The 13,300-nt window shown below is 56.3% G+C and overlaps 4 protein-coding genes across 4 annotated transcripts; 1 reads left to right on the plus strand and 3 right to left on the minus strand.

Moving 5' to 3' along the window:
• Positions 1-220: 220 nt before the first annotated feature.
• Positions 221-2,851, minus strand: B0I36DRAFT_297771 (putative cytochrome P450). Its single transcript, XM_046151929.1, has 5 exons — positions 2,315-2,851; positions 2,032-2,223; positions 1,575-1,906; positions 865-1,447; positions 221-725 (listed from the first exon to the last, which is right to left on the minus strand). The coding sequence occupies exons 1-5, from the start codon at positions 2,757-2,759 to the stop codon at positions 538-540; spliced, it is 1,740 nt and encodes a 579-aa protein (XP_046006485.1). The 5' UTR covers positions 2,760-2,851; the 3' UTR covers positions 221-537.
• A 786-nt stretch (positions 2,852-3,637) lies between these two features.
• B0I36DRAFT_435571 (major facilitator superfamily domain-containing protein) lies at positions 3,638-6,563 on the minus strand. The gene is made up of 3 exons (XM_046162776.1): positions 5,928-6,563; positions 5,489-5,876; positions 3,638-5,408 (listed from the first exon to the last, which is right to left on the minus strand). The coding sequence occupies exons 1-3, from the start codon at positions 6,355-6,357 to the stop codon at positions 4,037-4,039; spliced, it is 2,190 nt and encodes a 729-aa protein (XP_046006486.1). The 5' UTR covers positions 6,358-6,563; the 3' UTR covers positions 3,638-4,036.
• Positions 6,564-7,945: 1,382 nt separating this feature from the next.
• On the plus strand, positions 7,946-8,902 carry B0I36DRAFT_253829 (uncharacterized protein; the record flags this gene model as incomplete). The annotated part of the gene is made up of 2 exons (XM_046150785.1): positions 7,946-8,027; positions 8,097-8,902. 2 exons carry the CDS (start codon positions 7,946-7,948, stop codon positions 8,900-8,902), a joined length of 888 nt encoding a protein of 295 aa, XP_046006487.1.
• A 2,112-nt stretch (positions 8,903-11,014) lies between these two features.
• On the minus strand, positions 11,015-12,295 carry B0I36DRAFT_368261 (SWIRM domain-containing protein; the record flags this gene model as incomplete). Its single annotated transcript, XM_046159591.1, has 1 exon — positions 11,015-12,295. The coding sequence occupies one exon, from the start codon at positions 12,293-12,295 to the stop codon at positions 11,015-11,017; it is 1,281 nt and encodes a 426-aa protein (XP_046006488.1).
• Positions 12,296-13,300: the final 1,005 nt, after the last annotated feature.

Genomic DNA, 13,300 nt, shown 5'->3' on the forward strand with positions numbered 1-13,300 from the left:
GTGCCCGCGGATTAGGATTCGCGAAGAAGAAGAAGGAGAAGTGGGAAACGAGAAACGGAAGCCTGCATCGTCGTCCGATTAGAGGCACGCCCCTGCCAGTGCCTTGTTCCGTGCGGCGTGCCACTGGGGGGCGCTTCCCCAGATTTAGGCCCATCTGCCAGCGATGGTGGCGCCGGCGTTAGCGGAGTTACCACATATGGTGGTTGAGCTGTTTCCCGACGGACAAAGAACCCTAATTATCGCCAGCTGCGCCTGTTCTAGAGAGGTGGGTAATTACTGCTTGGTGTCGATTGACTATAGGCTTGCACGGCCATTAAGAAGGAGATATCACGACAGACGACTACTACAAAGAACTGCTAATTCATGAGATGGCCCCCGGTCCATACAACATACAACTACTCAAGGCCTCCTCCACATAGCTCTTTCTTGAGCCTGGGATCTCCCATCACGAATGTTAAGCTACAGGAAGTCTTGACACCGCAAAGAATGGTTCCATCACTACAGACGCTGGGGTTCTGCTTGGTTTGGTCTGCAGCACTACTCCCTCCGGTGAAACTGCAACTGCAGTGGCAGCAGAGTCGTGGTGAAGGTATCCTTGGCCCCGGCCTCAAACTCGACACCGTCTTCACCAGGAGCGAAGCTGACCGTGCACTCCTGCGCCAGCCGAGACAGGGCGATCCGCATGGTCATCATGGCCAGGTTCTTACCGGGGCACGAGTACGATCCTATTCATAGGTTAGCTTCATCCTCCTCGATACCCAGACTTGCCGGACGTGTAACCACTCTCGAAACATCATAGCGAGACAGACTACACCATGTCTCCCAAAAGACAGGAGGCAAACAAAAGACGGGGAGAACACTCACCCATACTGAATGGCATATACGGGGCCGCCTCTGTCCCCATCTCCTCCCACTTCTCGCCCCACCGCTCCGGGCTGAAAGCGCCTGGCTGCTTCCAGTACCGCGCATCGTTCTGAATCTGCCTGATGGGCACAAACACATTCGTCCCGCCGGGGATGAACTGCTCGTCCACCTGCAGGCCCTGTGGCGGGGTCTGTCGATACCCGCCCGTCAGCAAGGCCGGCTTGATCCGCAGCGCCTCGTTGATGATGTCGTCAATGTACGTGATCTGCTTGACCTTTTCGTACGACCAGCCATTCTCACCACTGTCACCGCCGCCGGCGCCGGTGATGGTGGTAGTGGCAGAGGAACGGGGCAGCACGGCATCAACCTTGGCCTGCAACTTGGTCTGGACCTCGGGGTTCAGGCACAGGAAGTACAGGATCCAGGCCAGTGTGGTGGCGGTCGTGTCGCTGCCTGCGATGATGACCGCGCGCGAGTCGTCGTCGAGTGCCGCCTCGGTCGGCGCAGCCGTGATGTCCCTCTCCAGGAAGGCCTTCATCAGCCAGGACACAATGTCCTGCGGGTACTCGTTGATGTCGAGTGTCTTTCAGTAGCGGAAATAATGGTGTTAGCAGGATATTCACGATCCCCCCTTCACCGATATCCTCGTGGTCTCATCACCTGGCGATGCATTGATTTCACCAGACAAAAGAAATACAGAGGTCACATACCTTCTGCTTGGCCCTGACTTCATTCCCGCACCACTCGAAGAACGGCGTGTAGCCAGCACTGGCGCCCGGGATCCTCGGGATGATGTTGAGGAGCCAGGGGATGTGGCTGACCACGCCGAGGACCTCCATGTGATCGTGGATGCACTTGATGGCCGGGTGCTCGACGCCAGTGTCGACGCCGCGGAAGTCCTTGCTGAAGCCGACCATGCCCATGATGTCAAAGGTGAGCAGCATGGTCCACGACGAGGCGTTCACGGTGGTCCCCGGCTGCGAGACCTGTGTGACGAACTTGTCGACCTTCTCGAGGATGCGTGGGATATAGGTATTCAGCGCTGCAAGAGTGAGGCCTAGTCAGTGATTGTACTCCTCTCTCACATCAAAAACAAGGCTGTGTATGGCCAATCATCCTCCTCCTCTTCTCTCAGAAGGCACACGGCGGTCACCGAGAGTCACAGACCTTTGACTGAAAACCCCCGGTCCCAGGCCCTCCGTCTCAGCCGATGGCTCTCATAGTCCCGGGTCATGTGAATAGAGCAGGCCTTGTTGTTGACGTCGACCTGCGAGTACCACGTCGACTTGTGGCAGTCCGACTTTGGGCCGTAAATGAGCGGCACCGCAGAGCTCCGGACAATGCACACCTCACGGGGTCCTGCAAAAAACGGCATCACAGAAATCAGCAAGAGAACAGAGACAAATACACAGGACAGGAGCTCCCAAGGAACGAAAGCCGGCGGACTTACCGGTCCGGATGAAGTCCCCATACTGCTTGTGCAAAGCATCCACCTCCTTGTAATATTGCACACTCTTCGCCGCCGCCCTCACCGACCAGAAGCGGGACAGCTTGGCCCCAAAGGGCCCCGGGAACCGGTGCAGAGGGTGCAGGAACGCGCGGTAGACGAGCATGCTCGAGAACAAGCCCGCAAAGAACGTGCTCGTGATGGTGGCCGTCTCCACGCCGGCGCCGAGCACTGTCCACCCTTGCGAGACGTAGCCGACAAAGATGGCCGCCACGACCGCCACGATGCTGAAGAGCAGCGTGTACATGAACTGCTCGACCTCGTAGCGGCGCAGGAACATGGCGTGGCAGACGATGCCGAGCACCGCGGGCGGGACGAGCGGGTGCACTTTGTCCAGGCTCAGGAGCGCCCCGTTGAGGACGGGAGGGAGGACTGTGTGCTGCGACATGCTGGGCAGGTGCTAGTTGACTCGTGTATATCACTTGTATCGAGGTAATGGGCCGTAAGTCGCTAGTCGCACAGGTCTTCTGTCGATTCAAAGAGGCAGAGAAGATAGCATCCCTTATGTACGCCCCCCGAGAATCAGGCCCTCATTGTTTTCCTCAGAAGCCTTGCCCTCCCCCCCTCCCTCCCGGCCAAGGATAACGACGTTGATGCAGTGTAACCTCGTCTACAGCTTCCAAGACAACAACGAGAGAGCAGATCTTGCCGAAACTGGGCAAGAAGGAGGTTGTTTCACTGGTGCATGAGCGACGCACACACAGCTCTTTGCATGTCTATCACGGATGAGGCCGCGAATCTAGGGTGTCGCTGAGTAATGGATAAGCCTGGCTGGAACCATATATGTCTTTCCTCATGGGGATGCATTCTGCGCGGGGAAAGATAATGCTACGCAACTCTACATGCTGCCAAGAGATTGCATGTACAGTACGGCTGCAACGCTCGCTGGCTGCCTGCAGGTGAGCTGCCAGGGTGAAGCGAGACTTGCAGAAAGGCTGGCAAAACTCGCACGCCTATACTCTCTGAACGACACATAAAGCCTTTGTCGGGAAGGGGACTCGGGCCGACGACACACACGCAGCCTCGTGGTCGATGTTGGAGGCCGGTCTGCCGGGGTCTTGGTTGGTGTCACCAACCCAATACTCAGCCAACTGTACAAGCATCCCTGAACTGTACTGATAGGGACCATTTTGGAAAGTAGAAGATCAATGTCAAGCATGTCAACGATGGAACCGACCAGGATGCACGTAAGCGAAATGTGACAGAGAGAACGAAAACTTGAGCAATTCACATCATCACAAGTGGGCTCACATTTTGCCTTGCAACATCGAGTATCCACCGCCTAGGGTGCCTAAGGTAGTATTGACAGACTTTTCTACAAGTGCCATACTGTTGTCAGGCTCATATGCTTGTACGGCGGCATAGACGCCTGCTAACGAGACGGAAAGCAGACGTAGTCTTTGTCATGCAAGGCATGGGTGTCTGCGGGGACATCTTGATGCACCGTCCCACCAAGCGGGGTATGACACGGCTGCCTGTTCGTTCCAAGGTTTCCTTCAGAAGTCCAGATAAGCCTTCACAATGTAGCCGTCTCAAGAAAAGCAATGATAACCTTGGTTTATCGGATTGTCGCCCATCGACAAGTCCATGCGATGCTCTATGCTATGCAATCTGTAACCAAAACGCCAAGTAGAATGTATGCAGCCAAGACAGGAATATGCAGATCTAGAACTTCTCCATCAAGTTCTTTCTAACCGTCCACATGCGCGCTCGCTTGCCAAAGATATACATGGGAATAGAGAACAGACAGGCAATCAGCTGAATGATGCCGATCCAGATATAGACCGTCTTGGGGCCGTCATGTGTCAGCCACTCCGTGACGAACAGACTGAAGACAAGGCCGTGGAAGACGTTTTTGCTGAAGTTGAGCGTAACAAGCGCCTCGCCGGCGTACTGGCGGTAGCTGTCAACGCAGAATGTGATGGAAGTGGTCGAGCCGAGGGAGCACCCGAACGACACGATACCAAAGAACACAATGGGGATGAACGGGCTTTCCGCAGACGCCGTCCAGCCGAACCCAATCAGACCCATTGTAGTCGTGATGGCGACAGGAATCGCCATGACGAGGCGGAACTCAGGCTCATAGAGGCCGCCATTGCGCCTAGACATGGCCTTGACCACAATGTCACTGACCTTGCCAGCCACGGCAGTGCCCAACACGCCTCCAATGAAGGGGGAGAGATAGACTAGTCCTGTCTGCAACGCATTGAAGTGGTACTTGCCTTCGCGGAACACGACAGCAACCGATTCAGAGATGACAATGAGCCAGCCGACAGAGCAGGAATAGATAACGGCAGACCAAAGGACCGCTGGGTACGAGAACAAGATGAATGGCCGCAGAGCTACCTTCCACCACCGGTCTTGGTTGAGCCGACCGTTGTGAAGACGAAGCTGCTGTGTGAAAGATTTCGGAGGTGCCTGCCGCAAAGTATGTGTATACATCTGCCCACGTGTCGCAGTGGGGAAGTTTGAAAGCGACAGCTTCTCGCTTGCGGTATCGGTACCAGTACCGTGGCCTCTCGACGACGCTGCGTCCATTGTGACAGACTGTGCTTCCAGATCCGGGTGAGGCGAGGCAGGAACTACGCTGTGCTCCGTGTGGGTCCGCGAAACGCGGGGGCGGTCGGGAATGTCGATATTGCCGAACGTGGGCGGCATATTCGAAGCAGCATGGGCATGCTGACCTACGGATGCTTCCGTGGCAGGGTCCTCTGGCTCATTGGCTTCAGGCGCAAAGCCCACGTGGGCTGTCTTGTGCCGGGAAGTTGGGCCCGCAGACGATTCAGCTGTGTGGTGTACCTTCTCATCTGTGACGTCTGGTTCCAAGATGCCGCCACTGCCAGGCGCAGACTCGTCCAAGGTCTTGGGCGGGAGCTGCGGCACATGCTTCGAGGTTGATCGTCTACTAAGGAAACTCGGTCGCTTCAGGTGGTGGTGATTGGTCCGGTTTCGTGGGATCGGCGAGCGGTCCCAGAAGGTCTCTGGCACGAAGAAGAAGAGCAGGGTCCCACAGAAGCCCACAATCATGGCAACAATCCTGTTCCGTCCAGTGCATGTGGTCAGCCATGTCACTATCACAATATGTTCCAACGTCAATGTAGATGGGAGTAAGCATACCAGAACACCCAGCGCCAGTCAAGCGCCTGCATGACGACCGCGCTGACCAGAGGGACCAAGTTCTTGCCGCCCAGGAGGAGCAAAGTATAGATGCCGATACGGTAGGCACGCTCATGCAGAAAGAAGATTTCTGCGATGGTGGCGGACGGCAGGCACTCCACGGGGCTGACAGCGATGCCCTGGCATATCCGGGCGATGAGGAGGGAGATGAAGTTTGGCGACAGAGCACACCAGACGGTAGAGAGAATAAACAGTATGGCGCTGAAGAGGTAGATAGGCCGCTTGCCGTAAAGAATGGCGGTCGGAGAGAAGATTGTGCTACCGATGCCGAGGCCCATCATGTAGAGACCTGTCGTCAAGGCGACCCGCTCAACAGGGACGTCATAGTCTAGACTTGGTTAGCCGCGGTTCACAAGTAACATGATAGGGGAAGCCATACCTTCTGCGACATCGGTGAAGCCGGCGGCGAGGATCGGAGTGATGCCACCGCCAACCATGCAGTAAAGGCCGAGCGAGAGGAGCGCGCAATCTCTGCGCCAGGCGGGCCAGTTGAGCGGGTCATTGTGCGAATCGTCAGGCTGAGGCTCGAGGATGATGTTGCCGTCCTGCGTCTTCTTCTTGTCGTCGACAGGCGGCGGTGTGGGCGGCGGCACATCTGGGGCCCAGCCGGTAGCCACGGAGGAGTGGGAGGTGCGGGCTGGGGCGTTGCGCAGGCCAAGGGGTTCGTTGCGGTCCTTTGCGAGGAGGAGAACCGAGCCCGGAACTTCAATGGTGTCCGGATCGTTAAGCATGCCCATATTCCACGTACGGGGCTTGTCCTCGACGGGGCGCTCGCCGCCATCGCGGCGGCGAGGGAACCAGGAGGCCATGCTGCGCGGCAGGCGGCGGAAGGGCGTAGGTCAAGGCACTGGAGGCCTAGGTTGCCGCCGTGGGCTCGTCAAGCAAGGTGAATGGAGGGGATGGTTGCGAGAGGGATAGAGAGAGGAATGCTGTAGGGACGCGTGGAAGGCAAGGATATATACAACAAAGCAAAGGGCTGGTTCTAGGTCTGGTGGATCGCCCTTGGACAGCATCCACACATGGCGCGATGTTTACTTTGAGGTGTGAGATAAGGAAGCTGCTTTGCAATGCCGGCAGGGTCCCTTGTTGCAGGGGATGGGCAGCTTGGCATATGTCACTGAGAGCACGCTGGATGCAGCGGAACGGGGTCCCCAAGGATTGGCAGGCGCGCGAGTCGTGGGGGAGGAGCGGCCCAACTGCTGTGCTTGGGCATGTGCTGCAACGCCCGCTGCAGCAGCCAACCTTGGGGCGGCATTTGGGTGCAGCAGGTCCCCGCCGCCCGGGTCATGTGGCTGGTCCCAGGCTGATCCCCAGCATCCACTGCCACCCACTGCCACCACTGGCACCCCTCACCGCTGCTGCCTCCGCACTCACGAGACCCGTCGCTCTGTGAGCCTCCACGCGCACGGGACCAGCCCCGCGCCCCTTCATTTGTCTCTTCCAAGCAGGTTGGTCCTGCTCGGCGCACCACAATGACAGCCTGTCAGCCCCTTGGCAGCGCCTCTCGCGGTTGGGTGACGCTCGGCGACCCGGAGATCGGCACCGTCATTAGGCTTGGGATAAAGACGTTGTGGATCAGACGGCTTCGTCGTGCAATGGGTGGCATTTCTCTCGGGTCTGACGAAGTTGTCACGAACTGGCCAGAAAGGGTTGCGAAGGGGGTGCTGGTCTGGTTTATACCTCCCTCCACAGCCCCGTGGTCTGCCAGCGCTCTCAGGACCAGCCAAGGGACGCTTACCTTTGCTCAGAGCCCGGACTACATGCTCCTGCCGATCCACGGGAGGGCCCGCGGGTGCGCCGTTGAGCCTCCTCGATGCCGTCATGACCATTCGCTTTGTGTCCCTCAACCACTGGCATCGTCCACTTATTTGTGCGGATCGCGATGCCGTTGCGTCCCTGCAAACCCTCTGCTCCGATGGCGCAGCGGTGGATGCTGACATGGCAGCGATCGTTGCTCCAAAGTGGCCGTCTATGAAGCTGGCTGTCGCTGGCACAACCACTGTCTCTAAGGTGTCCATGACCTCAGCGTGACTTCATGTTTACCGAACCATTAGCGCTGGAAGCCAGGCACGAGGCTCTCTTTCAGTGCATATCTGATCCGTGCCTCGTCCTGTCCACAGTCCACCCTCCTGCGCACTGCCATAAGCCAGATCCATTGTCGACTGCTTGATCAACTTATACGTCATGATTTACACGTCTGCCCTGTCTCGTCCTGCGGCGGCCGCAGTTCGTGCATCAACTCTGCTCAATAAAGCACCACTGACCGGCATCCCTACTTTGAGAACAATATCTTCCCTCGTCTCTTGTCAATCCCAACCAAAGCTTCATCCTGCCTCTATTACTTCCAGAACGCCGACTTCACTCCCAACTTACAAGAACTACGCGATCTCAAGAGCCATGTCGTCTACTAACGAGAAGAATGCGCCCTTTGTCAGCAGCTCATTGTTCTCTCTGAAGGACAGGACTGCCCTTGTTACTGGTGAGTGCTCCGCACCACGTGCACAAACCCTGATCAGCATCATAGCTCATCAACCTAACCCAATAATAGGCGGTGGAAGCGGAATCGGCTTGATGGCCGTCCAAGCACTCGTTGCCAACGGCGCCAAGGTCTACATCACTGGCCGCACAAAAGAGAAGCTCGATCGGGTCGTCGAGCTCTACTCCCAAGGGAAGGGCTCCATCGTACCCATCGTAGCAGACGTCAGCAAGAAGGACGACATTGCCAAGCTCGTCCAAGAGATCGAATCAAAGGAGCAGTCTCTCGACGTCCTCGTCAACAATGCCGGCATCGCGGGCGCCACGCAGCAGACCGAGTCCGGATCTGCCACGGAGATGAAGAAGAACCTCTTTGACGACGAGTCGGCCACATTTGAGGATTGGACCAACACCTACCGCACCAACGTCCCGCAGATCTACTTCATGACGACCGCATTCCTCCCTCTGCTGCAGAAGTCCTCGGACCGCCACAAGGGCTGGTCCGGCACCGTCATCAACATCAGCTCCATCAGCGGCATGGTCAAGACGGCGCAGCACCACTTCTCGTACAACTCGTCCAAGGCGGCCGTCATCCACCTCAACCGCATGCTCGCCTCCGAGATTGCCGCCAACGAGCTCAAGATCCGAGTCAACTCGATCGCCCCGGGCGTCTTCCCCAGCGAGATGACCGCCGACGACAGCAACGAAGAACAGAAGAGCCACATCCCCAAGGACAAGTACGCCGACAAGGTGCCCGCCGCGCGCCCTGGCAAGGACGAGGACATGGCGCAGGCGGTCTTGTTCTGCGCGACAAACCAGTACCTCAACGGGCAGACTTTTGCTGTTGATGGCGGGTACACTCTTGCAGCGGGGCTGTAAATAGGTCAAATGCTTGAAATAGTTGTATATTAATCTGAAGTCTACAAAACTCATATCGGAGATTGACGAGATACGACGACTTGTTGATACAAGCTGCATATTGTTCTGCTAGAGCACATGTGCTATGATCACCCGAGTCCCAGTTTTCATGACATCATCGAACCTTGACAGACGTTCTAGGTGTCCTTCCGGAGAGGAATACTCTCACATTCCGCACCACGACAAGGTGGAAAAAGTCCAATGAATAAATCCATATTCATAACCAAGTGCCCCTGTTCTCAAAAATAGTCCGAACATCTAGCTTTCATCAATGCAGCCTGTGTCAGTGTCAGTGCAAGCCAAGACCGTGACCAAGCCGCATGTACTTAGTAGCGGACCCACCACCACCTCGAGGAGAGCAGAGAGCCAACTTTCCATGCAAGCTGACTAAAAGGAAACTCAATCTAAGCGTAGCCTCGGCGTGGCGAATCTCTAAAACCCCCATCCCCAGTGCAGTCCTGTCTGAACTGGGGCACTAAACCCCCAGAAATTCCCATGCTGGAATTGTCACAATGCCATCATGCCGGAATTTTAGAGTTGCCGATCTGCAATCCCTGGTTTTTTCCTTGGGCCAAAATCGTCTAGGGCTCTCCGGGCCTTAAAACGCCACACACGCACACACACACACACACACACACACATACTTACCATAGTACACACCGTATGCATGCCCATGCCCGCTGTGGACCGTGGTGGCCCATTTTGCAGCGCTATCCGGCCTGTTGAGGGACGACCTGCGCCCTGGCTTCCTGAGGAGCCTGTTTTCTTGAGAGCCTCTTGGGCCAGCAATTCATCGTGGCCTGACCGTATTGATAACTGGATACTTATGGGAATGGAGAAGCAGGGCAGGTCAACTGCCTGTGTGATAAGAAACCCAGGGACGCATCGCCATCAAAAAGCTGCTGCGGAGCAACCACTGCAAGACAGCAGCACCACGAATGAAGGAGGGAAACTTTTTGCCAGTCGAGTTTGCCAGTCGATTATATGTGCAGAGAGTCGCGTGGAGCTCGACACCGTGGAGCTAAGAAACTTCTGACTCCGGGACGCCTGTCGACGCGATCGACTGTACACGTTGACTGGCCACTGAAGTTGTCACGCCTCCGTAGGACTTCAACCACCCCTTTTCGGTCAGAAGTGCCCGCCGTTCCTTTCATGCGGGTCACAATGCCTGCCTGCCTGCTTGCCTGCCTGCTTGCCTGCCTGCTTGCCTGCCTGCCTGCCTGCCTAGCGGACTTTGTGGCGTTGCTACTGAGCATGGGTATCGGACCTCGTGGGGTCCACAAAGGCATGCCTGTCAAATAGTTGCAATCCTGGACAGCGATCATCTCTTTCGCTCATGTACATGTTTACAATTAGCATGGCAAAATACGTTTGTTTCACGGTCGGGGTTTCACAGCTATCAGTGTTTTAAAAGTGCAACAAAACGCTGCGTTTGATGCTGATTCACAGCTAGTAACATTGAATAGGCGGATAGACGACTGATGATGGTGGCCGAATGTCCGAAGAGGTATCACCCGACCACACTATCAGACTCAATAGTAGTCCGTCATTACATGAGTGTAGAAGAAAACCATGCCCGTGGACAGGTCAAAAACTGAAGCCAGCTTATCAGAAGCAACAAAACAGCCGTGCGATGATATTCCCGAATCCAAAAAGCCCATCGACAAGAATGATTCTCCAGATAATCCCAGTAGACTAGACAAGAAACGCCAATTCCCGGAAAATCCAAATGTAAAGTGCAAGTCGCGGCAGGAGAAGGGATGCAGAAGGGGGATGGTGGAGTGGAGTAATCTGCGAGCATGCACACTCCGGGTATCATTTCAAAGATGTGCCCTAATATGCCGTATTGTGCCGTGATGTCGTGTGGTGCTGTGATAAAAGGTCGCTGCAAGGATGCGTCATGTCGTAGTCGTGATGAAGTTGAAGGTGACAAAATGAATCGGTTGCGGCAAGAAAACGGAATTCGAAAACATGCTGGAATGCGGCGCACCATTTGGGGTGATAGAATCATTGATGAAATTGTGAAGGGTTGTTGCAAGAAGCACGTCATGATGCGCCCGAGCGGACTTGAGCTTAGAGAAAGCGGCTGACCCAGCCCTTCTCCAGCCAGCCAACCTTGTCGAAAGCGGTCCACAGCTTGGACGCCTTATTGACATCTATCTTGCAGGCTTGCTGGGCGTCTGTCTTCCGGAATTCTTTGCCCACCCGCAAACATTCGAGCCTGCGAATGAACATGCGGCGCTTGCTGGTGAGATATGTCGCACAGTCGAGCCGTAGATTGGCCGCTAGCATGACCTCATCAGGATGCAGGAGACCTCGATGCGGGTCAGTGCTGAGGTCGATCGGGGCTCCCTTCCAGTCTACCTTGAGGCTGTTGGCCTTGCTAGGCAGCGAAGAGAGTGGCGGGCAGTAGTCTGGCAGCAGGGCAAACTCCTTATCCTCCCGGTTTGGCGCCACAACCCGGCGTGAGGACGGGTCAGGAGTCGGAGTGGTCTTGCGAACACGAACCGCTGGCTGTCTGGGAGTTGATGCAGGAGGATTGGCCCGGATCGGCCGGGGCGCCGCCACTGTAATTGTTCTGGCGGGCTTTGCAGCAGGCTTGACGACGCGCTGCGCCATCGTCCGAATAGCTTGCGGCTTTGCTGGCAGGATAGGGTGCAATTTAAACTGATTGTGCCGTGCTCCGGCCTTGCGGTCGGCGAGGAGTTGAGCTCGTTCCCGCCGCAGCCAGCCCTTGGGGTTTTCGTTGTACCTCTTCATGACGTGTGACTTGAAGAACAACATCAATTCGTAGTCCTCGCGCTGTGGTGGGGTCGACTGCTGGAAGAGTCTCGAGGGCCGTGCAACAAGGTGGTCGTCAACGATTTTCCTGGTAACAAGTACATCCTCTCGGCTGAAAAGAGGCGGCTGCGGAGGTGATGGGCCACTGCTGGGTGTTGGGTAGAGAATCGGGTCTTTGACGGGTATTGTTGGTGACAATTCACCACTCGATAGTCTATCATCAACTCGGGCGGCGGGTGATATTGGTGGCGAGAGGGGCTGCTTTGGTGCCGAACCCCGGCGAACATCTGCGACCGTGATACTATCCATCGTCTTTACTGATACTGAAGCTGTTCTGTCCGCAAAGGATTCGTATCGAGGAGGCTCCGGTGGCGACATGAGAATGCTCGTATCGAACGGCTTCGTGGGCTCGGCTGTAGTGTGCGCCGTCTCGGGCTTATAAGCCCTGGGGGTGGCGGATGAAGAGGCCATCGGATCGGTTCGGTGTGAGATGGTGCTTGAAGGCCTCAGGCTGTCGAAAAAGCTGAATGGGCGTGGTGCTGATCGTTGGCCCCAATGCTGGTTGGTGGTCATCCTGTGCGCACACGACTTGACTTATAAGTGGTTGGCGGGTCGCGGGCCCGTAATATGTAACGGGATGTGCTGGCTCGAAATATTCGGTGGATATTGCAATGCAATGCAGTGCAAAAATGCGTCAATTGACGATGAGCAATGCGATTGATTGTATGAGGAGAAGAAGAAAGACCAATTGGTAGGAGGAGCAACGAGCGCAAGCCGTTGTAGCTGGATGGTCCAGGCCTAGGCAGCCGAGTATTTGTAAGGGAGCCTTGGGAGGCGAAAGCCTGAGGCGGCGATGACAAAGGCTTTCGGGCGTGTGGGAGGCGTGCGTTGCCAGTGGAAGTCGCCAGAAGCCCACAGAGGGGTTAGTGCCGGAGTTAAGCCCCCGGCGGTTGGTGTCGCCCACTGGAGGCTATGGCTGTGCACCTCCGAGTTGCAAGTGATGATGACAACGACGACGACCTGCTCAAGTGTGATCCTAGCGTGCCTTGCTGTCGCCGCTGGGAGCTGCGCCTGTCGTGAACGGCCGTGCTGGAGCCGTGTCGAGTTGTGCTTGATGGGTATGACTCTGACTGAGCTATGACTCTACGTGCATGCAAGCCTGAGTCGTCGTGTAAGTGAGCCCCGGCGCACCCTGTTCCCAAGGAGACGGGCGTGCAATTGGTTGTTTGTCCAAGTGGCGAATTGATGCTGCTGATTGAGCGTGGTCTGGAGTGTCGTCAATCGCTGTACGAGAAGAGATTTGTCCCAAGAAGAACTGAGGAGAGTGTAGGAGAAAGAGAGGGAAGCAGCCAAACAGCCAGCGTGCGCCTGAGAGCGCTGGGAGGCAGAGTCCTAATAACGAAGGTCAGTGAGACTGGACGGCGGTGGATTGCGCGCGCCCTCCCTCCAACACACACACTCACACGATCACACGCCACGATCCCTCCTCCGCCCACACCCTCTGGCGGTCCTCGCCCATTTCCATCGCTCACAGCAAACAACCAGGCGCAGACCTGCCAAACAATAGGCTGTCGATAT

The sequence above is a fragment of the Microdochium trichocladiopsis genome, assembly GCF_020744255.1.
Source record: "Microdochium trichocladiopsis strain MPI-CAGE-CH-0230 chromosome Unknown B0I36scaffold_11, whole genome shotgun sequence".
In the NCBI taxonomy this organism is placed as follows: Eukaryota; Fungi; Ascomycota; class Sordariomycetes; order Xylariales; family Microdochiaceae; genus Microdochium; species Microdochium trichocladiopsis.